The sequence below is a fragment of the Alosa sapidissima genome, chromosome 8 (genome assembly GCF_018492685.1).
Source record: "Alosa sapidissima isolate fAloSap1 chromosome 8, fAloSap1.pri, whole genome shotgun sequence".
In the NCBI taxonomy this organism is placed as follows: Eukaryota; Metazoa; Chordata; class Actinopteri; order Clupeiformes; family Clupeidae; genus Alosa; species Alosa sapidissima.
This window is the reverse complement of record NC_055964.1, coordinates 16,620,454-16,645,822: the sequence shown is the minus strand read 5'-3', so window position 1 is coordinate 16,645,822 and position 25,369 is coordinate 16,620,454. Positions and strand designations below refer to the sequence as shown.

Below are 25,369 nucleotides of genomic sequence, written 5' to 3'. Positions count from 1 at the left end.
ATGGCCTGGTTATAATGTGCTCAAATAATAAGCTTGCTATGATATGAAAATGTAGGCCGCATCCAAGCCTGAATTGGATGTCAAAGGTAACCTGGCCTATACCTCAGGTAGGTTACAGTTTTGTGCAATTATTCTTTTCTTCATGTAAATTATGTGATGCATGCATGCATAGCCATGAAGTTGAAGTTGCCTAAGACAGAACTAACTGGCAGTCAGTCAAGCCACACTGTAGCCTAGGCCAGTGGTTTTCAAAGTGGGGGCGCGAGGTGCCAGGGGGGGCCTCAGCAAGTTGGAAGGAAAAATAAAAGCAACAAATAAATACATTTGAAATTTTTAAAATATACCTATTACTATGAGGGTTGTTATACAATGCCATTATAATCATTTGTCGCATATCTGAACATTATATTTTCCATAATAATAGTAGAGCATATAGAAAGCCCCAAATGCAATTGTAGGCTATGCTCCATCGCGAAGTGCTTGTGGCCAAAATAATTATTAGGATTAGCTTAATGTATTTTTACCTTTGCCGTAGTAGGCTATTGTCGATTGGTTTATTAAGACATCAAGGGGGTCCTGTCGTGGAAAAGTTTGGGAAACCCTGGCTTATGCTATGGCAACACTATGCCAAATCAGCAATCAGCCCCCCCCCCCCCCCCCCCCCCCCCCAACAAGAATACATTTTTAAAAATTCTTCCAAATGTGTAATTTAATACAATATTGTTTGTCTTTTTTTTTTTACATAGTTTAACATGTGTAGGCCTAAGCACTGGGCACACTTGCGGATGGGATATTTAGGATTAGAGCAACACCAAAGCACTTTTCCTCTGTCGCACTCACGTTATTTGTTTATCCAGCACCGGCTTTGCAAATAACAATGTCCGCAGATAAGGACACGGACAACAAGTATGTTGCATGATTTTATGAAAGTAGCCTATGGTGCATTGCGACATCAGAAGCAAGTCAAATGTGTAGTTTCTTATGTCTCATGCCATCGAACTACAGATCCGCTACATGATCTGGCAAACTTGCATAGGCTACAGCTGTTATAGCCGATAGAGGGTGTCGAAGGGAATGCAGAAGTGCCGTTCACCCTGTTACGAGTTGATGAACCACTGAAACGATTTTGGAAACATTATTTTAAGGAACCAAAAAACTCTGGTGTTGCTTTAACCGCCGTGCACTCCTGACCATGGTGAACATGGCCAATATCACTTTTCCTTCCAGATTTCGGACTATATTGGCTATTATGTAAATGTATAATAGGCCTATTAGAAAAATACTTTCACATTTAGAACAACTATGCTAATCATACAAATAATTAAGACACAATTATTATTATTTAAAAAAAAAATATATATCAAATTTCAGGCATCGTACTAGACACATATTGAAGGAAAGGGGTCCTTTGTCAAAAACAACATGGCAGCCTTCTGTAGAGGCAGGCACAGGTTAAAATCCGTAGGTTGCTTACATACATCAACCAGAAATTTGACAGGTATGTGTGTATTTTTACCTCGTTAATGAAACTAGCCTGCTTTTCTTATATTGATAGCCGATTCGGCTGTATTAAGGTTAACGATACTTGTACAATAATAATTTAGCTATGTAGTTAACTAAGTAAACAGTGACTTAGGTAAGCTAGCAAGTCTACTTCTCCAGTGTCCAAACTTTGACAGCATGTGAAAACCTCTTCATAGACATAAAATAACTCGTGTTATTTCAGGTAAATTCGACTATGATGTCGTGGTTATTGGTGGAGGCTCCGGAGGTCTGGCATGCTCTAAGGAAGGTATGGTACAACTGGCGAAGTCAAGAGCAGATCGGTAGACAACCACGCTATGAACTGTGCAAGATGTAGGACATTATTCACTTGGACGTAACTTACACTTGGTTCTCCCACAGCTGCTCAGCTCGGGAAGAAGGTTGCTGTCTTGGATTATGTAGAACCATCAGCCAAAGGTTTGCAACCCCGTCCCTTTCCTTATGCCTTAGCAACATTTGGAAATATGAACTATAAACTGTATACATGTCATCCCTTCAGGTACTAAATGGGGTTTAGGAGGAACATGTGTAAATGTTGGGTGCATACCAAAGAAACTGATGCACCAAGCCGCTCTTTTCGGCACTGCAATCAAAGATGCGCAGAAATACGGCTGGACGATACCGGGCCCTGCATCGCATGATTGGTAGGCTAATACATTACTGAAATGCATGGCGGACACATTTGATAACTTGTCTTCTATTAATACTGTATTATAGACGGCATTTAGCTCCTACCTTGGTCGTCACTGGTACTCAATTATGTCATCTAGTGGATATGTTGTGGAATTGGTGTTGTGTAAAGGTTGTTATAGTGTAAACCATAAGTGTTGGCACGAGAGGGCAGTGTTGCCATAGGTATGTTCTCAAGTCTTGTGTGAACGAATCCTTCATAGTGTGACTGTTGCTTATCTTTAATGTTAATATATTAACTCCATTAATCTGCTGCGTCACAGGGTCACTTTGTCAGCAGCTGTGCAGAATCATGTGAAATCACTGAACTGGGGTCATCGAGTTCAGCTACAAGACAAGTGAGAAAATACTTCAACAGTTAAAAACAGTCAGGAGGACTGTGCCAACCAGTTACAACTAGTTATGGCCAGGCCATTGATTATTGCCTCTAGTCAACCTCTTCTGATAAGCAGTATACCGGCTGACCTGGACCTGTATATAATTTGATTTTACACTGGCATCCCACATCATCAGAGGAATACTTTTTTTTTCTAAGGATCTGATGTCTGTTATTCATTTAAACATGACCAGGCTTTCTGTAAACTTTATGTGGATTTGAATCTTTTCAAGCCTTTGATTAGAGGCTCCAAAAATTGGTCCGGATCCTGACCAGCAGGCCTTTGATGAATGCATTAATTGATTTTTGTCAGTTACATTGGCGGTATCACTTTAAAAGCGTTCAGTGGTCCCTGACATTTCACCCTCTTTTGTTCTGCATGGCAGGAAAGTGAAATATCTCAACATGAAGGGCAGCCTGGTTGATGAACACACAATCAAAGGAGTAACCGCCAGAGGCAAAGAGGTGAAATATTTATCGCACATTCAAGCTCAGACAGCTTGGCTTTAATTTGCCCCCGTGCCCTTTCAATTGCATTGCATCCAACTAAAGTTGTCAGTGTGCAGCAGCAGCACCTAAGCAGCTGGCCGGCGGTGTGAAGGCCGGAGTCTGAACTCACTGACCCTCTCAAATGATTCCTCCTCTGTCTGCAGACGACTCTCACTGCCAGGAACATTGTGATCGCCACTGGAGGCCGTCCAAAGTACCCCACACATGTAAGTCCTTGGGCCACCTCCCTTTACCTCTTTGTTGTCTGTGCGTTTGTCCTTCTTTCTCCCACCTATCCTCTCTCTCTCTTTCTTTCTCTCTTCGCCTGTCTCCCTTTGAGTCTGTCTCTATTTATCTTTTTTCCCTCTCTGTCTCACTCATTCTCTCCCGCTGTCTATAACAGCAGACTGACCTTGTACGATAACCAGAGCAGTGGGAGAGCATTATTGCTGCTGTTGGCAGAGGGGCTACCGTTGTGTCATCCCACAGCCCTCCTGTCTGTAAAAGATGTGATCATGAGCTCTTGCTTGTAACCTTGAGAGCGCCCGCAGCCATCCATCTGCCTCCACACGATGACAGAGCATAGACGTCACTCGAACATCTTTTGGAAGGGCTCGATCGAAAACAAAATGATAACTCTGGAACTCAGCCAAAATTGCTGTTGTTGTTTTTTTCTGCCCCACCTCAGGTCCCTGGAGCGATAGAGCATGGGATCACCAGTGACGATATATTCTGGCTCAAAGAGTCACCTGGAAAGACGTGAGTTCTTTCTGTCTGTCTGTCTGTCTGTCTGTCTGTCAATAGTCCAGGAAGTCCAATCTGATTACCATTTACTGCAGTACTTGCCGCTTTTAGTTAACACACAATAGAGCTCCAGAAGAGATTAATTCTAATTGTATACTAAAAATATAGTAGTGTTCGTTTAGACGGGTTAGGGTTAGCTAATTGAGCATTTGGCACTCCTTTAGAGGCCAAACATTATCAGCTTCTTTCTGGACTGGTCTGTAATTACCTCCACTGTAATCGCTAAAAGGCTGTTTTTGAAAGCCATTTAGCGATTACAGTGGAGGTAATTAGATCTGAAGATCTTTATTTATACTTGCTTTCCTTTTCCACTGGGCGTGTGGTCCATCGTGTGAATTCTTGCCTAAGTGCCGTGGCATACTTCTTAGACTTACTGATTTAATCCAGCTATGACCTGTTCAATCTCACTCTCTAATCCTAGGGTTGAAATTGCTGTATGCTGTATTTGGTCCTTGCCACTTGATGGCAGTGCAGCTTCATATGTTCAAACTCAATTTTTCCCCAGTTTCTGTACTATTATCACAATGTCCTTTTAATTAGTTCTTTTTTCTGCTGTAGCTTTGTAAGGGTAGTTTTAAGAGCTGTTCTTTTACAACTCTTAGTTTGTAGAGTGGCTAACTAGACTGGGATGTCTTTATTTGAGCTGGATCTGGTTGTCTTAAAATCCCACTGTGAGAGAGTGCTGAGAGGTGGGTCCTGGGATTCTCTCTCTCTCTCTCTCTCTCTCTCTCTCCGGATTGGGTAAGCTGCTGGTCAGGAGCAAAGCTGTCAGCTGTGCAGGTGGGGTAGGGAGAGGACAGAAGGGGTGAGAGAGAGAGAGAGGGGTCAGCAGGCTCGCGTGCGTCTGGCCCATAGGACCCGCCAATGGTCCCGACGAATGACAGCCAGGGCGGAGGGAGGGAGAACGCACCTGAATGAGGTGAAATGAGAGAGAGAGAGACAGAGAGATGGATGGAAGACAGATGGACAGAAAAAGAGCAAGAAAGGAGAAAATGAGATGGACAGGCATGTGCTGGTTGCCTGTGGAATAGCCGTCGGTACTTGTTGGTGGTCATTAAGGCCCTGACGGACCTACAGGCGTGAAGAGACGGTGATCTGTTCACACTGAAGCCATATTAGCACCTCATGGAATGTGTCTGTGAGCAACGATGAAAGGTAGTTCTTCAAATACGAAGCACGTCTACTTACTTTAAAACCTCCCCTGCGTTTTTCGGTCAGAAGTCTACATACACTCCAAGTCGTTTCCACGCCGTGGTACCTAGGGATGAAAGTAGAACTCTCCTGCTTGCCCTGGACAGATGGGCTTTTGGTCTACAGGAATTTGCAGTCAAGGATTGTGAGTTTTCAGAAGTATACTGGGTCCTTGAGTAGTAGGTGACAAGTGAATGAAACTGAATCCAGCAGGGTCTTGTATAGCATGTTTTCAGAAGTTGGGGAGTTGTTCCCTTGTAGGCTGTAAAAGCCCCGAAAAGTCCTAGATCATGCTGTTAAAATCAAATCAACTTGTTCAGTGCTCTAGTCTGGCCTCTTGGTACCGCTCTCTCTTGGTGCATTATTGAGATGCACTTATGATGCATTTAGACAGTGCTGGCAGTAGCTCAGCCCAGCTGGTGTCCCCATTGCTTCAGCATTCATGGGCCTCCTGCTGTGAAGATGAAACTGTTTGTTGAAACGCTTTCATTTGAGACATTTAATCCATTTGTCGCATGGATTTTGTATTCCGGCATTAATGTAGGAAAATGGGTTCCTAATTCTACTCCTATTCCCTTCCTAGTCCCCAGTGGAAATCGCAACTGATCGACTCAGTGCAGCCTAATCATGATGCGGGATTAGCCCAATGAAGTGTGCTCACTCAGCCAATCAAGAGTCCTCACTGCGGTGTCCAGTCAGGGCCTGAGTCCAGCCAGGTCTCAGTCCAAACAGCTACAGAAGGGGCCCTTAGGAGCAGCCCAGAGAGGCCCTGTAGTCAGAGGCTCAGTTGGCTGAGTGGATATGGAAACGCAATTCCCTGCATGTGATTGGGAAAGTTTCTCTTTGCGGTAACTGATGTTGTTGATCGTTTGTCAGATACTGAAGGAAGTCTGGCTGACTAGCCCAACATGTATAACCCTGTCTACAGTAGCAATCTGAAATCCCTTCACGCATGACCGATCTCTCCTGTACGCGCACAATGACTTGACTAGGCACCTGTGGGGAATCAAAAAATGATTCAGCCACTTGTACAAATACAGCTGCCCTTGTAGTGTCTTTGAGGGTGGTTTGTAAGCCCTTGGGAAGCTCAATCATCCCCACCTCAAGCAGCCACTGCGCGTTTCCCTATTGTGAAACAAGGTTGCTATGTGTGACCAGGGCGTTTTAGTTGCTCACTCACCTCTTTGAGGTCTCATTCACCTCTTTTTGACATGACAAGGTCCTGTTTTTATAACATGGTTGTTGACATGGAGCCATCATAACAATGATAATGCAACAACAAGAAATATGTCTTTGCTATTTGTGCAATCAGTAAACACAATTACTTACAAAGAACTCCTGTCTGAGATGCTGGTAGTGGTGTTTTGTTTTTGACTCGTGTCCCATTCAAAGTGACTACAGTCGTGGCTGAATCCTTAAAAGTGATGAAATTCGAGGCAATTTGGTCATGTAGAGCTGCATGCCTTTTGGTATATAATAGAATAAAGCACATAACGTTTGAAAAGAGATCATTTGATGTTTATTTTACAAAGATATTCTAAAATGACCTAGAGAATTGTTTTGAGACCCCTAAAAAAGCTGATAAATTATTGGATTATAGGGATGTTTAAAGCTGTTTCACCATAATTAGTATTATGGAATGGAAAAAAGTAGTCACTCTGCTGTTTGGTAACATTGTCTGCACCTAAATGAACATGGACCAGAGAAATCAAAGGAAAGAGTTGCCTTAGGGGATCAGAAAGACACACTTTACAAACAAACATGTTAAGGGTAAAGGCTATCAGAACATCTCCAAGCAGCTTGATCTTCCAGTGACCACAATTGCACATAATATTCTGAACAAGTTTAAGGTGCATGGGACAGTAGCCACGGTCGCTGGATGTGACCGCAAGATAAAAACTGACCCCAGACTAAATAGAAAGGATAGTGCAAATTGGAACACAAAGGGCAAAAGAAAACTGTCAAGGTCAAGGTCAAGGTACATCCTCGTATGATCACATCACACCATAGGTTTTTGGACAACAGTGGGCTCCTTGGAGGACTCCACTGTTGAAAGAAAAACATTAAAAAGCCAGACTGGAATGGGCTAAAATGCTTATTGTCAAGTCACAATCCATCTGGAGAAATGTTCTTAGGACTGATGAGATGAAACTGGAGCTTTTTGGCGAGCTTTTTCACATCAGTTCTATGTTCACAGATGATAAATTTAATGTGTCAAAGAAAAGAACACCATACCTGTTTTGAAAAATGGAGCAGGCACGGTTATGTTTTGATGCTGCTTGCTGCATTTGGCCCAGGGTGCCTCGAATCTGTGCAGGGCACAATATGAACTCAAGACTAGAAGGCATCCTGGAGCGAAACAGACAGCCTCATTATCTGAAAGCTCAGTCTCAGTCATAGGTCCTACAACAGGATAATGACCCAAAACACACAGCTAAAGGCACCCAAGATCAGTGGATTATTCTGAAGTGGATCTATATGAAGTTTTATCTATATCCTGTTGAATAGAGACAAAAGGGAAGCCTAATTTGCATTAACCATGGAATAAACAATGATGAAAGCTGATTACTTGTATCAGTTTCAAATTATTTCAAAGAAACATTTAATTTCTTTTTTTTTGTGGAAGGTTACCAACGATCTCAACCATGATGGTAAATCAGTGTGATTGCTCGTTATAATTTTGCAGTGGGAACTTTAAATGATCAATAACTATACCAATATCTGCTGCACATGGAATCAGTCTCAAAGCATAAGTGTAAATGACGGCCAGAGTGCCAGAGTCGTGTCATATGGGGTGACTGCGTCCAGTACTGGTGCCCAAGGTTAGAGTGCTGTTTCCAGTGCCCTGCCTCCATCCGCCCACTCATGCCATCTGTGGCCTCCAGACTACTGCAGGGGCTTCAAGGCTTCCCAGACGTCTCACACTACTGTTGCCAGCAGAGACACAGATGTACGTGTGTCTGTGTGTGTGTGTGTGTGTGTGTGTGTTATGGGGGGGGGGGGGGGGTTCTGTATGCAAGAATGTTGCACAGGGAGTTCCAGACTTGCAGTCCATTAGCGATACTCTTAATAGCAAAACCATCTCTCTCTCCTCCCCATCAGGATTAGCTTTTGTTCTCGGCACAATGACTCCCTTCCCCTCCACAATGGAGTCGGCTTGTCAGACGCAGACATTCTGTACTGGAGGCCCCTCCGTAAGAGGCCTTTTCCAGACTGTGCTGGCTAAGTACAAGCAGCCTCTTCTGAGATGTCATGTAGGTGTGTGTGTGTGTGTGTGTGTGTGTGTGTGTGTGTGAGTGAGTGTGTGAGAGACAACACTGTGATGAAAGTGCAGGGCTATGTTAGAGATCTTGTCCTAATTCCCTCTCTACTTATGCCTTTGGTGTTGGTAAGAGCTGAAGCACAGCTGTATGTGTGTGTGTGTGTGTGTATGTGTGAGCGCTGTCACTGGTCGAGCTGGAGCTCCATGCGGGCTTCAGTCAGCGGGGCCGTGAGTAAACCCTAAGCCGGGAAACGCGCCACAGCCATGGGGATTAGCTCCTGACATTAGCAATTAGCTTTCCTCCGGGCATGGATTTATGGAAGCACTCCACCTAGGCCACACACACAGACTGGGACACAGACTCATGTGTATGTGTCCACATCCACAAGCATATGACATGGACACGCAAACAACACGTTACATGGGTGTGGTACGTGCCCATGTATAACCACAGTAGCACACCAATATTTCATACAAGCAGACACACTTGCAAGTCACCAGGAACACACAGACATGCACACACACATAGTAGATTTGGTCTAAGGCTGGTACAGACAACCACTTTTAAAAAACCAAAACCTTGCAAACTTGACCAACTGCCTAGTTGCTATATGTATTTTATACCCCCCCCCCCCCATCCCCCTTTCCTCTCTGCTTGGATGCGTTTGTCACTGTTGAGTAATTGAACCTGGCCACTTTCATCGCTTCAGCGTTCCTCTCTGGGCTCAGAAATACACCCCTGTGGCTCGCCTACCTGTATGTTCACTGTTGAATTTGGCACCGTATCAGACACCGTAGGGAAGTAGAACATATAGGCTCTCTATTGTGTAGGAGGGGGAAGGCGTGATGTGCTGAAAGGAATAGGCTGTACTTCACTTGTTCATGTGGGAATGGTGCTAAGTGTAAATGGAACTGCTTTCTCTCTGGTGTCTTTTTCAGGCTCGTGGTGGGTGCCAGCTGTATCCTTCTGTTCTGCCAGTCCAGTTTGGGTGGAGTGTGCCTGTTGTTTTCATCTCATCATAACACGCTGTAGAGAGACGTATGGCATATGAGACACTTACACTGTTGTCCGTGGTGACCTTACATATGTCAACTATATTATAGCAAATTTGTTAAAAACTGTGATCACCCCCCTAACCTGCCACCAAAAATAGAATTCAATTCTGTGGGAAACATTGTCAGCGGAGCAACTTTTAGGCTACTGCACACTAGCCCAGTTCTTTAACCATTACATTACCACCCGCTTGATCATTGTAGGCATATAACGAAATTGTTTGGTAACTCTGAGACTGGAAGCAACACAGAATAAAGATAAATATGGGATGGGATACATAAACAAAATAAATATGATTAGATATGACTGGGTGGATATATATATAAAAACCAAACAGTTAGTGGTAAGTACTGGGGGAAAAAAAGTGACCTGTGTGTGTACATCTATACTTGTGTATGTGTGATGCATCTTGTTTGGAGGTTGGAGGTTTGTGTAGTGGTGTATGTCTCCTGAACTCGTGCCGGTGCAGATGTGGGCCTGGAGTGTGCAGGCTTCCTGACGGGCATCGGTCTGGACACCACCATCATGGTGCGCAGCATCGCCCTCCGGGGGTTTGACCAGGTATGGGCGCAGGCTGTGCGTTTGCTCTCTTGTGTAGCTTATTATCTCCTTGCCAGGTGCCTGAGCATCTGAATGTGTGTACTTCAGCTTCTTCACATGAGCAGAGCTAGCACAGAGGGCAGGGAGAGGTGCAGCTCCGTGTGAAGACTCTGTCAACACTGATCAATTTCAGGCTATGTACAGTTGTGGTTTGGTCTTGTTTGTGTATCAAAATAAGAGTGATAATTATATTTTATATCGGGGCGGTGGTAGTGTATAGTGGTTAAGGAGCTGGGCTAGCGTGCAGTAGCCTGAAAGTTGTTGGTTCAATTCCCAGCTTCCACCGTTGTGCCCTTGAGCAAGGCACTTAACCCCAAGTTGCTCCGGGGACAATGTGATCCCTTGTAATATAGCTGATATGTAAGTCACTTTGGTCAAGAAGTGTCTGCTAAATGTAATGTAATGTAATGTAATGTAATATTTCTGTCCAGGCATGGCGGAATAAGAAAAACAGTATCAGTAAGATGTAATGTAAAAATGTAGGCTCATTTTCTCTTATAATAATGGATGTGAGTTAATGAAATGTGTCATGAAATACATTTCAGTTCATGGTGTTAGAATGCCTGCAGAATGGACTACTAAATTGCCTGGACTGATTTGCACATTATGTGTGGTTAATGACACTGAAAGCCTTGCCTCTTTGGCAGCCATTATGACTTGGTTCATGACTTGGTGTTCTAATTGCCAGTGTTGACAGAACATGTTGTAATTTTGACTGCCATAGTTCATTTTGTAAATGAACTGAAAAATTGAATCAATGAAATTATGATTGTTTAGCACAAGAGAAATGAGAAATGTCCCATTTATCTCAGTTGACTGCTGGAGCACTAGTTTGCCTGTTTGGATGTTTGTTATATATTACTATTCTACTTACATTTTTCTGCTGGGAAACTGTGGATAGAGAGGATACAGAGGAAAATGCTTAGTGTTTGGATGTGTCAGTGTTCGGTTAATACCGGGCTATACAGGAATCCTACTGTTATATATATATATATATATATATATATATATAATATATTGTGTACTATTACATATGATTTAATTTCACAATGATTGATTTGTGTATCAGGACATAACACGTAAAATAACACGGAAGCACCTGCTGACAAGTTTTATCAATGATCTTGCTTGCAGACAAAATGTTTGTCCTTTGACGTGTGTGTGCATGCATCTCTGTGTGTGTGTGTGTGTGTGCGCGTTCTTCTCACATTACACCTGTGTGTGTGTGTGTGTGTGTGTTTGCCACTGCCTGCAGCAGCGTCAGAAAAGTTGACTTGTGTCAGACACTTGTGAGGTGACTCACCACACTCAGGCTAGCAGCCCGTCTGGCAATAACAGGAAGACCGACTTGGCCAGACTTGTGTTTTCTAACTCTGTATTTTTCTTCTTCATTAATAATAAAGGTCTCACTGGTAATTTCCACTCTACAGTGTAGGTGTACAATTGTCTGTAACGCAATTTTAAAATCATGCTTATGTAAGTGCCGTTTGTAGAGTTGCTCTGGCTTATTGCTGGGGAAATTTTTTTATTGTTTAAGAGATTTATTTAGGAGATTTATTGTCATTGTTCACTTTTTTAGCAAATGGCCGGACTGGTGACTGACTATATGGAGGCCTATGGCACCAAGTTTGCCTGGAAGTGTGCCCCTAAGAAGGTGGAGAAGCTGCCCTCTGGGGGTCTCCAGGTGACCTGGACGAATACCTTCACGAAGAAGGACGAGACCGACACCTTCGACTCAGTACTCTGGGCTGTGGGTGAGTCGTCTGAGAGAGGACAGTCATTGTTGTGTCTCAAGAAACATGTCAACAAGCAACACCAGTCACTGCAGTCTTTCTTTAAGTAAACAAAATCTCCTGATTGCTTAGGGCAACAGGCTGCTGTTTGTAGCTTTTGGGAAGGAAGAATAGTTTTTATTTGTGATCTGTATATATTTGAGTTTTAAAGTGGATCTTTAGTGGGTAGGTTTTATAGACAATACATTCTTTGTGCTTTTCAATTGTCTGGTGGACAGTGCACAATCTTCATCCAAGGCAAAAGTGGTCAGTGAGACTCATGAGACTAGCACGTACAATGGAGTAATCAGTCATGAGGGCCATTTCCTGTTCTGAGTCGTCCGCTGCTCACACTTATCAATTTTACCATTTGGCAGATTTCACCTATCCACTCTGAAGCGCTCAGATCTACTTTCACAGACACCCTGAGACAAAGCATCATAAATTGTATCACATCACTGAGCTTATAAGGTCCTTCACTTTTTCATACATACACACACACACACACACACACACACACACCGACACACCTCACAGCCGTTGCTCCTCACTGTCACACACTGTACTGAGTAGCGCCGCGTCAGCAGACTGGGGACACTCAGGCCCCCGAAAACAAGGCAATAAAGTGGGGGCGGCGCAGGCACCAGGGGAGGGCTAAATCAGCGCAGCCGCGGTCCTGCCGGGGCAGCCGCCCCGCTCCAGGATGTGCCAAGGGCCACGGGTCGCCGCGTTCCCTCCTTTGTTCTCCCGCCCTGCGGCCCTTCCTGCCCCGTGCCAGGCCTGCGGAAAAACACCCGCCGCCGACTGGGGACCATGTCATATTCTCTCGTTTTTTTGTTTTTTTCTCCTCATATTTCTTTTTTGTGCTCTTTCTTTTCTTTTCTTTTCTCGTGCCATTGGAGACAGATGCGTGTCTGCTCTCCCGCTCGCGTCGCTCACTCAGTCCATCTCTCATTCGTTTCTCTGGTTTCATTCCGTTTGGGGCAGGACAATGGGGGTGTGGGGGGGTTGAATATCCCACGTATCCGCCAGCCAGCACTCCAGTGACAGTTTATTTATTTCTAGATGGTCCCAAAGTCTTGCTGATTTCCTCTTAAAAAAATGGCACATGGACCATTGCTCAGATTTCCCACCGTAACTTTGTGAGCCCTGTGTGTGTTTCTCTCCAACTCTGTGTGTGTGTGTGTAGCTATGGATTTCTATTTTATGGAAAACCATGCGGATTCCATTAGCTCCACATATGTGTCTTCCCTCTTGGAGGTCCATTAGTTATTAGCATCCTTTCCCACACATTCATTATCATGTCCACAAGATGTTTCATTGCTAGACTAGCCACAGACACTTCAGTTCTTTTATCTGTTCCCCACCATCATTCTACATAATGGAGCAATGTGCATGTTGTGAGTGTATTGAAAGTGTTTCTTTTTTAATTTAAAAAATAGTGTTATTCTGATATTCTTATTTGTCCTTAGTTAATTTATTAGTAAGTTAGGAGTATTAGTGCTCTGGGCCAGTATTCACAAAGAATATTAAGGCTAAAGTAGCTCCCAACTGGCGAATTTAGGAGCAACTCCTAAAAATAATGGCCGTGTCACTCGTACCTTTAGGACTTTTTTTGACTAAGAGTAATTCACAAGGCATTTTAGACCTAAAAGTAGCACCTAAGTCTGTGACCGCTTAAAAGAAGGAATAATTGTGCATTGTAACTAAGTGATGCAATAACGCCACCAACAACAACCAAAACCATTCATTGTCAACATGAAAACAAAAAGTAACGTTTCATTGTAAATCAAATTGTTAAATTGTTTCTCCTATTTACAAACGTAGGCTACTTGTCTTCATAAAGATTATGTAAAACATGTTGCAAAGATAATGCATCAATCCGTAGTGTATTTCATTATGCTACTAGGCTACTCTTAATTCATTTGGGCTATTTAGCATAATCTTCTATCCTCGCGGTACTTGTGTAGCGCACGCATTCTCACCAGCAAAGACCTGTCACCTGTCACTCATCGTTGTAGGGGAGGTTTTTGGCATTCCCGCGTCATCAGCCAGTCAAGGTGGTCACTTCGATCAAGCTTGTGCATGAGTAATGAGGTCAACCATAGCAATGAAGACTCACTCTTAGTTTAGGAGTTGTCATTTTTCCTTACTAAGAGTAGGCCTGAGAGAGCCTGACGAGCCAGACCCACATTAAAATGTAGGGTCTGGGCACTCACCGTTTGCAGTGCTCAGTCCAAGGGGCGGGATAATCGGTTGTCTTTCAAATTCCCTCTGCACGCAATAGGACAGCGCTATGAGTCCCATGCGTTTTCCCACCAGCGGAGCTAGTTTGCTAGTTCAAACTTTCCAACTTAAGCTTTTTTGAACTCGTGTCAGACTGTTCGCCAACAGCAACATCCATCTTCTTTGTTTTCAAGTAGCAGGGAATTCAAGCCAAACCGTTGCAACTCATCATTGTGTTAAGCCCGCCTAACGACTCTATACGCGATGTGATTGGCCTGATAGAAGTTTAATTTTTTTGAGCTCACAAGCCAATGGAGAGTTGCTAGACTAGCCCTGGCAGCAACCGCTAGGGTGCGTCTAGATTTCTAGGCTAGGCCTGAGAGGCTTTGTGAATAACTTTTAAGAGAAAACTCCTAGCTAAAATCTTTTAGTGCGATTTAGGAGTACTCAGTGGTAAGATAAAATGCTTTGTGAATACGGGCCCTGATGCTTGAACTGAACAGTGTAGGTACTGCGTATTACAGTTGCCATAATGTGCAGTGTAAATTGGAAATCGTTTTGGAAATGCCTACTGTAAACTACCCATCCGCGTGTGAGGCATGTGGTCCGTCGGAGGCCATCTGTGTCTGTCTATGCTATAGACTCGACATGATGTGTTGTCTTTCTGCATTGATGAGCGGATGCTCCACTTCCCCACTGCCGACCCTGACACACTGGGGGTCAGACGGTGGGCAGGCCCCTCAGCGGGGGTACGAAAGGGGCCCCCGTCGCTCATTACAGGGGCCCCGTCCGTGGCCAACGGACCCCTGCCACACGGCTCGTCCCGGCCCTGGGCATCATCGCAAACACCCAGAGGAGCCTCTCCGACCTTCCGCGTGGCCCATCCTTCCTCCCGCGGCCCGTCCCTCCAGCGCTGCAATCCTTCCTCTGGGCTGCACCCTGGTCCAGGTGCTCCTGCTGTTTGCGGCGGGGGAAGCTCACATTTCCTCTGTCTTCACGTGCCTCTCTGTGTGCACTCACATTATTTGTCTTTCCCATGGAATGCTGTCATTTGTTTTTTATCTCTCTCTCTCTCTCTTTTCAACCAGACAGACAGAAAGTGGAGTTCTGAATGGTGTTATACTGTACCTGCCTTCATGCTGAGTACATCTATATCAGACTCTAGTATAAATAGTCAAAGAAAAATAACATTTTTTTTTTTCATATATGGTCACACCCTCAAATTATGCTCATTACAGAGAAAGCGCTTCGCGTAAATGACGTGCCGTGTTGCCAATGCTTTAGTAGGGCTTTTAAAACAATAGCACAAGTCAGATACTGTACAGTCCATCAAGCAAAAACAAACCACTTTTTCGCTCTAGTTTACCAGTGGGCGTCTGGAATGTTACACGACAACAATTTCTTTTAAACGCTACAGCCAGAAATAGATGTTTTTTTTCCCCGTCTCTGCCCCACCGCTCATGCAGGAACGAGCTTTGGTCACGTACTGCTGCGCCCGCTCCCTCGTTTTGGTCTCGGGGCTTTCGCTTTCCTCTTCGTCATCCTTGCTCAGATGATAAGGTCTCGTTTAGAGGCCCGCCAAAAGCGGAGATTGCCGTTGCCGCTAATTAGCTGGCTGGACCTTGAGATTTCCCCCTCGCCTGCTTGCCCACAACAAGGCTTTGTTCTCGGTCTCGGGCTATGCGGGCTGCCCATGGGCTGGCATTGCCCATCAGTGCGTGGGGGTGTGGGTGTGTGTGTCGCCCGTCTGGGATGAATGGGCTTATCTCTAGGCCTCCGCGGGCTGCTGTTGTGTCCTCAGCTCACAATGGACGGCCGGCACGGTAGAGGCTGCCAGACAGGCCAGTGGGCCGGAAGCAGTCACAAGAGGAATGCAGCGAAGGCCACTGCGAAGGCTCCTCAGAAGGCACCAGGACTCTCTCCCTCGACTCCGAAGTAGTGAGCTTTACAGGCGTTGCTATGGCTCCTCCAGTCAGAACTTTTGAGATGGGCTCAACTGGTGAGAGACTTTGGTCTGAAGGAAAAAGTGCAGGAAATTGCTGCTGGTGACCTTATGTCAGCCAAGTAAACTCCAACAGCCTCCATTCGGCTATTGACCGCTGCCTGCGGCTTATCTACGCTTTCAAAAAACCCTCAGGTCAGTCATTGATCAGAGGGAATTTCACTTTGATTTAACAATGTGCAGTCCAGCACTTACTCTGAAGTCGAGCACTTGGCACTGTGATTGAACTGCCTTATCAGTGGTTTGCTATCCTCAGATGCTCCATCCAGCCCTAATTGAAATGCTGTGTGGCATTGGTCTACTGCATCAGTAGCGCAATCGAGCGCATTCCTGTGGGCGATCACCAGGATTTCTGTTGCTGGCGGAATGTAAAGCATAAACAATGAGGTGCTTTGAGGGGAGGTAAACTGGAACATCAAGAAGCGAACACACACACACACTGCTCCCACTCTGGGCTGTGCTGACCTTGGGCCACTGCATTAATGCACAAGCTACACTTGACTCCTGTGAACATGTGAAGCCAAATACTGTACTGAGAGCAGTGTGTGTGGCCGTGTGTGTAGCCCTTCTGTGTTTCAGTGCTCATGTATGTGCGTGTGTTTGTGGGAGAGTGGTGTGTCAAAGCTTCGTGTGTGAGCGCGAGGCCTGATATCACACTCGGGAGCAGCCGCCTCCACCGCCACCACTATCCTACAACACACACACACACACACACACAATCCCGAAGGTAAGAATGCCGTGATTAGCTATGCACTGCTCGCTAAAACAGTGGCGGTCCTGTTCACTCTGTATTTTTTTTCTTGTCTCCGCTCCTCTTAACCCCCTTTTTCCAGGAAGAGCAAAGTGTTGGGGTCCCTCTGCGGGGCCAGCCCACCCCCACCACACACACACACACACACACACACACATATATACACACACACACACACACACACACACACACCTCCCCTCCTGGCTGCTCGGAGCTCGCCGCGGCCGGCCCAGTTGGAGGAAGTTGTTCCTTGGCTCCAGCCAGGAAGAGGGTCTCGGGGGTTTGTTATTCTAGTCGCCCGATAGCATCTACGTGGGTACCTCGGAGTCCTGCAGAGCAGAGCAGGACTGCAGGGTGGGGGATGTTTATTGTGGTATCCAAAAACGGAGGGGAGAAGGCTAGCTGGAGAAGAGATGGGGTGTGTGTGTGTGTGTGTGTGTGTGTGTGTGTGTGTGTGGGTGTGTGTGGGTGTGCTCTTTGTCATACTGTGACTGTGAGGAGAGACTGTATCTGTCTATGTTTGTACAGTATGTGTGTGTTTGATTTGTAGTTGTGTATGTTGAATAAACAAAGATTATAAGTGTGCCTGTGGTGGTGAATTACAAAGAAAAGTATATTTGCGTTTAAGCAGGACATTGTACGTGTGTGTGTATGTGTTTGCGTGTGTCTGTGTGCGTGTGTGTGATGGCGTGTGTGTGTGTGTGTGTGTAGAGGAGCAGGAGATGGGAGACTGTTGACAGCATCACTCGTCTATTCCAGAGGAAGTGGCGGGGATGATACGGAGGCCCAGGTGGCTGATGGGATGCGTCCTGCGCCCTCCCCATTACTCATTAGCCCAGCCGCTAACAGACAGGCCTGTCCCTGCACCCCCAACACACACACACACACACACACACACACACGTTCCTCTTCTGCCAGCTGCCCCAGATGTTTGCTTTTCTAATTGCTGGATAAGATTTTAGTCCTCCATCATGAGAGAGAGAAAGAAAGATGGAGAGAGAGGCAAGCTATGCCTGTTGCCTGCCAGAGGTTTGGTATGCGTGAGGAACACTGTGCAGGATCCCTGTACCCCATAACTCTGTGTGTGTGTTTATTCTTATCTACCTCTTTCTCCCTGACTCTATTCTCAGGCAGAGCTCCTGAGTCCCAGCTCCTTAACCTGGAGAAGGCCGGGGTGCAGCTCGACACGGAGACGGGCAAAATAGTAGTGACCCCTAACGAAGCCACGTCTGTGTCCAGCATCTACGCCATCGGCGACATCAGCCTGGTAGGTGTCAGTCACCCGACCTTGAACCCCTTCAAAACCGCAGTTTGGCATTTATTTTGTTTTCTTTTTCTGTCTTCTCCCAATTCTCATCTGTGTGTTTGGAATCAGTGGGGAGGTTGAGTTTTTTTTTTTTTTTTTTAAGAGCGAGAGAGAAGCTCGGCCTGGCCGTTCAGTGTGGCGAGCGAAAGCTCTGTCCTGTCACTCAGCCCGGGCCAGCTGTGCTTTTGCTGGCGCACGCCACTCATCTCCGGCAGGAACGCAGCCGCACTCGGCTCAGACGGGCCCTTTGAAGAGAGGCCGGTAGCGCGTTTCAAGGAGGCTCTCATTCCTCCGCTACCTGTCAGAAAGCTCCTCATGACTTGGAGAGCTATGGTATCTGTAGACTCAGCTGTTTGGCTCTTTTTTCATTCTTTCCTCATTCTTTTTCTTTTTTTTCCATCTTTTTTTTGAGAAGTGCACCTGGCAACTGCCAATAATTGGTCTGCAGGCTGGGTGGCAGGCTACTTGCTCGCTCTCTCTCTCTCTCTCTCTCTCTCTCTCTCTCTCTCTCTCTCTCTCTCTCTCTCTTTCTCTTTCTCTCTCGCTCACTCTCTCTCTATATCTCTCTTTCTCCCAATCTCATTCTATCTCTTCCTCTTCTGCTTTTCTCTGTGATACACATAGCATCTCTCGCCCTTACGCACACAAACACCACACCGTTGCCAAAGGTGATGTTCCTGGGCAACAACAGGATGTGTGGAAGTAATCAAACAGGTTGTGATGACATTAATCATCCTCACACACACTCAGACATACACTCTCAGACATACACACACACAAACATTCTCTCTCTCTCACACACACACACACACACACACACACACACACACACACACACACACACACACACACACTGCCTGAAGCTGTAGAAGGACTCCTACACCACATTGCTCCACTTTTCACCATGCCACACAGCACACACACCACAATAGGTGTGTTATCCAACCACAGACAGACACTGGAGCATCTCCAACACCATGGCACTGTGCCATCGCTCATGTTGGTGCCAGTCACATGGTGACGTCTGTTCTGTGGAAACATGAATTCTTCTGTCTTTTAAAAAAATAAAAAATAAAGTCAGTCGATGTTTTTGCGTCTGTGAACGAGGTGTTTGGGGTTGTCTGACGCACCGCGATCAGAGTGAGAGGTGAGGGGTGAAGGGTCGCCAAGTTTCCATTTTAGTCATTCTTTTTTGTCCCCGAAGAGTGAAGGTCAAGCTCTTAACCCACCCAGGTTGTGCTCCGAGGGAAACCTGAGTGGGAGCAGTTCTCCCAGTCTGAGCTCAGGGGCTGGCAACAGTTGAGTGGAATGAACCTACAATTACCCTACAGTTAACCCACAGTGTGTGTGTGTGTGTCTCTGTGTGTCTCTGTGTGTCTCTGTGTGTGTATGTGTGTGTGAGATAACGTGTGTGTGCGTGCATGCGTGCGCACACATGTGTGTGTAACTGTGTGAGGAGATGAAGGTTGGTTGAGTGCAAGAGGTGAGTTTGGAGTTATTAGCGGTGTTGTGTGTTTCCAGGGCCGCCCGGAGCTGACCCCAACTGCCATTCAGGCAGGCAAGCTGCTGGCCCGCCGCCTCGCCGGGGTCTCCAAGGAGCTCATGAACTACCACAATGTGAGTTCCAAAAGCCACACACACACACACACACACACACACACACACACACACACACACACTCATACTCATCTTCACAGACAACACCTCTTCCTTGGCCTAACTATCTGCCTGCAGAAGTCTTCATACACTCATCCAAGACTGGAGGGTGGAAACAGATGTTGTTTTGTCAATTATCAAAATTAGGTCTGAAGTCCATGATTGTAATTATGATATGCGTAGATGCTTACCCAGTGTTCAAGTATTCAGCTTGTATTAATAGAAGTTCTCCTCTTCTCTCCTCTTCTCTCCTCTTCTCTCCTCTTCTCTCTTCTCTTCTCCCCTCTTCTCTCCTCTTCTCTTCTCTTCTCTCTTCTCTTCTCTCCTCTTCTCTTCTCCCCTCTTCTCTTCTCTTCTCTTCTCTCCTCTTCTCTCCTCTTCTCCACTCTTCTCTCTTCTCTTCTCTTCTCTTCTCTTCTCTTCTCTTCTCTTCTCCCCTCTTCTCTTCTCTTCTCTTCTCTCCTCTTCTCCGCTCTTCTCTCTTCTCTTCTCTTCTCTTCTCTTCTCTTCTCTTCTCTTCTCTTCTCCCCTCTTCTCTTCTCTTCTCTTCTCTTCTCTTCACTATTTTCCCCATTGTCTCCTTCATTCTCTGCTCCCCTGCTTTTCTGAGGGTTACATTTAATTCCCTCCACAGAATTAATGGAGGCTTCTGTAATTAGATGTTGTCTTTCAGCCATCAGCCTGCCATGCCTAATACAACCAGCCACATTATTTAATTGAGCCCCTATTTTTGTTGGCAGTTTTTGGGTTGTGGTGTTTATCTGCCTGGTGGAGCTTTGACACTGTGTGTGTGTGTGTGTGTGTGTGTGTGTGTGTCTGTGTGTGTGCATGTGTGTGTGTGTGTGTGTGTGCGTGTGCGTGTGTGTGCGCATGCTGCCAGTCTGTCTCTAATGCGGCACACAAAAGCTGTGTGTAATTAAAGTGGAGCGCCTGCCAACACTCCTTTGTGTGAACGCCAAACGCATCACGCCACACTGTAATACTCCTCAGCTGTAACACTGTCATATCACTCACTGTTGACTGAGCTCTGTTTGCTGACCCTGCTGAGGGGGATAATTGTTTGCTTGTGTTTGTGTTTGTGTTTGTGTGTGTGTGTGTGTGTGTGTGATTGTGCTTTAACATGTGATTTTACATCGGTCTGTGCAGTCATGTGAATGATTTATGTTTTATCTTTGTTTGTACGTGTGTATATCTGTATGTTTATGACTGGTGGTGCGCGTGTGTGCGTAGGTGGCCACCGCTGTGTTTACTCCTCTGGAGTATAGCTGTGTTGGCTTGTCTGAAGAGGAGGCCGAGCAGAAGTATGGGAAGGACTCCATTGAGGTACGGATGACCACAGAGCAGCGCATATGCTCACTCACCCTATGGCATGTCCACTCAGTTTGCCAGACTTCATTATTATGTCATAAACTCTTAGTTCCTAGCTTATTTGCTTATTTAAATGATTAATTTATTTGCTTATCCGTTTCACTTTCTGTTTGATTGGTCCATCGATTCGAGAGAAATGGTCAATATGTTGGCAAACAGTATGTTTGATTTTGCTTGTTGTCTCTTTTATTTCAGGTGATGTACAGTAAACAACATCAATGAAAGAAACTAAACTAACAGGCACTAGACATAACTCTGACCTGTCTGCGTGACCGCATGTGTATTAATGATAACACGGTCAGGCACACATAATTGCTGTTGTTGGTATCCATGTGGTCAGAATATCTTGTGAAAAAACACAGTATTCATTTGTGAGTGGAAGTTGTGACGTGACATATTTTGCGTTGAGTGTGTATGCATTTACTTTGTGTGTGTGTGTGTGTGTGTGTGTGTGTGTGTGCACTTGTTTGCGCCGCTGTTGTTTTTCTTTGGTGTTGTGTACGGGCGCGTCTCTCTCCCTCTCTCTTCCTGAGACACCTGCGCCACACACACCTTAACCCGTTTGACGTGCGGTGTGGCTGGCGGCCGTGATTGATGGGCGTGCAGGAGGTTTGACTGAGGCGTGTAACGCCCGACGACAGACAGCCCCACCATCAAACGCTGTGGCTCACAGACAGCCACTCATTGGCTCTGACAGCTGCTCGTCCACCACCAACTTGTGTCGGCACGCTCGCTTCCATCTCTCTCTCTTTCTCTTTCTCTCTCTCTCCCTCTCTCTCTATCTCTATCTATCTATCTATCTATCTATCTATCTATCTATCTATCTATCTCTCTCCTTCTCTCTCCCTCTTCTCTTTTCTCTCCTTCACTCACTCTTTCCATTTTCCTCTCCATCTATTTTTGCTCTACATTTCTTTCTTTCTTTCTTTCTTTCTTTCTTTCTTTCTTTCTTTCTTTCTTTCTTTCTTTCTTTCTTTCTTTCTTTCTTTCTTTCTTTCTTTCTTTCTTTCTTTCTTTCTTTCTTTCTTTCTTTCTTTCTTTCTTTCTTTCCTTCCTTCCCTCTCTCCATCTCCTGCGGTTTGCCGTGGTAGACCTGACAGGGCCAGACACCACTCTGAGCGCTAACTGCTCTCTCCAACACACCTGCAGTCCCCCTCCAGCCAGACCCATTACCGTTACGGATGTGGATGCGGATGCGCCCTAATGCGGCGGTTTTCCCTGAAGAGACAGCGGATGTGTGCAATTGGCCCAGGGACAGTGTAAGGTTCTCACCTCCGCTTCTCTTTCTGGACAGGTGTTCCATGCGTTCTACAAGCCACTGGAGTTCACTGTGGCAGAGCGAGATGCCAGCCAGTGTTACATCAAGGTTAGACACCTTCAAAACCACTTCAGGATCCAACACTTGCTACATGTCATGAACAATGATACAATCATATCTTTGTGCACGCGATACGTACATGTACTACAGTATATAAAGTGTTGTTTATGTTTTCTGCCACACTCTGCAGCACATCTAGCTTGTACTCCACTGGACTAAACCTTATTCTAACTTATTCATAGTCTAAACCATTGTGGATCAATATGATGTCATACATTATGTACAGTATATATATTCCTACGGTTACACTTTACTTGACAGTATCGATATAAGAGTGACATGACACTGTCACGAATGTGTCATAAACAAGTCAGAAACATTTATGACATAATGCTTCTGTTATTAAGTGACATACGTTTTTTGTCATAACAAGTTAGGTTAGGATTAGGGTTAGAGTTAGAGGTTAGGGTTAGGGTTAGGGCTAGGGTTCATGTGTCATGATGTGTCATGATGTTCATGACAGTGTCATGTCGCTCTTATGTTGATACTGTCAAGTAAAGTGTTACCATTCCTACTGTATATAAATTATGGGAGAGTAAAAAAAAATCACTAAGTGTCTCTCTTTCATTCTTTCTTTCTCTCTCTCTCTCTCTCACTCTATCAATGTTCTCTCCTCAGGCGGTGTGTTTGCGTGAAGGAGACCAGCGCATACTGGGCCTGCACTTCACTGGCCCCAACGCTGGAGAGGTCATCCAGGGCTTTGCCTTGGGCTTCCAGTGAGTCCACCATGCGTGGTGTCTTTGCTGCAGCAGAAAACTAGAACCCATGAGCTCCATGTGCTCTGGGAGTCAAAGCCGTTCCTTTAGTTTGAACCCATCCCCCTTTACATTACAGGAGCAACGGCTCCCTTGTTGTCCCACACTATGGCTTTCATAGATAATTAAAGAAAATTAAATGAGAATTTTTAAATATATATATTTTCAAAATCTCATTAGGTACAGATGTGACTGCAGGTGGCTGAATGGATAGATTAATATCCAGTATGGCCGTCTGCACAGATAAAGAAGGGATTGAGAGAGCAAGGGGAGGTGAAGGGCTTAATTAGAGGATGAATGCTGCATTTGATTCTTCTCTTCTCTTCTCCCTCTCCTTCCCTTTCTTCTCTCCCTCTCTCCTTCCCTCCGTGTGTGCAGGTGTGGAGCCACCTACACTCACCTGGTGAACACCGTGGGCATTCACCCCACCTGCGCCGAGGAGCTGACCAAGCTCAACGTCACCAAACGCTCCGGGTTGGACGCCACGGTAACGGGCTGCTGAGGTTAAGCACCCCCTCTCTGAACAGCACGAGCACACACACACACACACACACACCAGAGCCTATCCAGTATAGAGGGGCCTGCTAGACACGCAGGCAGGGGAGAGGAGTTGAAGATTGCCAGGCCTTAGAGCCACCTCTTAGCGTTGTGTCTCTCAGCGCTCACTTCTGCTAGCCCTCTGCCCAGCCACAGGTCACTCTCCTTTCAAAACCTCTTTTAGACGTGTACTTGTCAAGGAATAGCCTGCCTGCCATCTTCCTGGGTCATGTGCTCGAGATCTACTCTTTCTGAAATGCCACTCAATCCATGAGCCACTCCAAACTCTGACCACTCGGTCATTGTGCACCACGCGGGTAGGGTGGTGGACCCTCTCCCGAGCGTTTTTTTAACGTGTGTTAAGATTATTTTATGGAGCGCTAATTGCGCACTTAGATTTTTACTTGGGGAAAATACTTGTCCAGGTTAAAGCAAACCAATCCTAGGCAGCGCGGTGGCAACAACGTAAACAAGGCCATAAATCAGGATTAAGGGGCCGCTACAGTTTGTTGAAATGAGCGCACACGAGAGTGAGGGAGAGAGAGAGAGAGAGAGAGAGAGAGAGAGAGAGAGAGAGAGAGGGAGGTAGACAGCAGCAAGGGCCCGAGCGTCTCAGAAATATATTCTGCAAATATTGTTGTTTCTCCGGCTGTACTTCCTGCCCATTAGTCTTGAAGGTGACACGCGGTACCCACCCTGACACTGATGGATGAGAGAGAGGGCCGTCGCCGCGGTGACACCGCCCCCCGTTTCCCATGGACACAGACAAACACCCTGGCGAGTCCCTGCTGTCAGTCAGTGACGGGTAGACCACGGCCAGGGAGCTGGGTGGGCAGAGAGAGAAAGAGAGAGAGTGAGAGAAAGAGAGAGAGAGAGAGAGCTTGTTTAGGTCTGTGCCCTTCCGAACCCAGTGGGGAATACGTGGGCCCTGCAATAACACATTCTGTCAGGCCCTCTCTGTGTTAGGGCACCCAGAGCCAGAAGGCCCCTGCAACACGATCCCCTCCGCCAGGGAAGATAGAGTTCGCTGGGGTCTTTTTCTGATATGTTTTTGTTGGAGGGTTTCTCTCTTCTTTTTCTTTTTTTGCGGGCAGTGGCAGTACCATAGTTGGCCTAAAGGTGGTGATATTGCTCTCTCTTCCTTCCTTCCTTCCTTCCTCTTTTCTCTCACCTCCCTCAGACCTCTCGCCCCCATCAGCAGATTATCGCATTACTCTGATGAAGTCTCCACAAAACCCAATCAGCGATCGGGTCACATACTTCCAGGATTAATCGCCCGGGTGCACTGCTCTGCGCTGCACCATGCGGACTGCGGACTTCTTTTTATATTTATCTTTTTTTTTTTCTCTCCCTCCCAGAGAAGATAAGCTCTATCAGTTGTTTATCCACACTGGCTGATAGCCCCCTGGCCCAGAGGGCAACACCCCTGAGAGGCCCCCGGGGGCCCCGACCTGTCATCCCTCCATCACAGTCGGTCCGTCCCCGCACTCGCTACGGGGATTCGTTATCCCTCGTCAAAGCCGAACCAGCGGCCCCCCCAATATTGAAACGCCACCCCCAAATCCGACCGCGGCCTTGCGGTATCTCTTTTAATGTGGCATTGAGGA

General features: G+C 46.0%; 2 protein-coding genes across 3 annotated transcripts in view; both read left to right on the top strand.

Moving 5' to 3' along the window:
• The first annotated feature begins 1,422 nt into the window (after positions 1–1,422).
• On the top strand, positions 1,423–24,693 carry txnrd2.2 (thioredoxin reductase 2, tandem duplicate 2). 2 transcript variants are annotated; one of them, XR_006033466.1, is made up of 18 exons: positions 1,423–1,498; positions 1,727–1,792; positions 1,906–1,962; positions 2,045–2,189; positions 2,499–2,573; positions 2,998–3,076; positions 3,265–3,327; positions 3,789–3,859; positions 9,297–9,316; positions 9,881–9,972; positions 11,591–11,765; positions 17,893–18,029; positions 19,590–19,685; positions 20,955–21,047; positions 22,387–22,458; positions 23,089–23,186; positions 23,604–24,347; positions 24,627–24,693. XR_006033466.1 is itself a non-coding variant. In XM_042099969.1 (17 exons), the coding sequence occupies exons 1-17, from the start codon at positions 1,423–1,425 to the stop codon at positions 23,725–23,727; spliced, it is 1,539 nt and encodes a 512-aa protein (XP_041955903.1). In that variant the 3' UTR covers positions 23,728–24,693. The 2 variants fall into 2 exon arrangements, 1 of the variants encoding a protein (XP_041955903.1); XM_042099969.1 differs by having other exon boundaries at positions 23,604–24,693.
• gnb1l (guanine nucleotide binding protein (G protein), beta polypeptide 1-like) overlaps positions 23,665–25,369 on the top strand; it is a 32,799-nt gene continuing 31,094 nt past the window's right edge. Inside the window, exon 1 of the mRNA XM_042099973.1 lies at positions 23,665–23,728. The gene's annotated coding sequence lies outside the window, so the exon portion shown is untranslated. The remainder of the gene's footprint in view (positions 23,729–25,369) is intronic.

Excerpts from the sequence above, each read along its gene's own strand:
- txnrd2.2 (XM_042099969.1), top strand. The coding sequence starts at position 1,423 with ATGGCAGCCTTCTGTAGAGGCAGGCACAGGTTAAAATCCGTAGGTTGC. Across the intron at positions 2,190-2,498 it reads GGCCCTGCATCGCATGATTG|GGTCACTTTGTCAGCAGCTG; the intron begins GTAGGCTAATAC and ends GCTGCGTCACAG. Across the intron at positions 3,077-3,264 it reads TAACCGCCAGAGGCAAAGAG|ACGACTCTCACTGCCAGGAA; the intron begins GTGAAATATTTA and ends CTCTGTCTGCAG.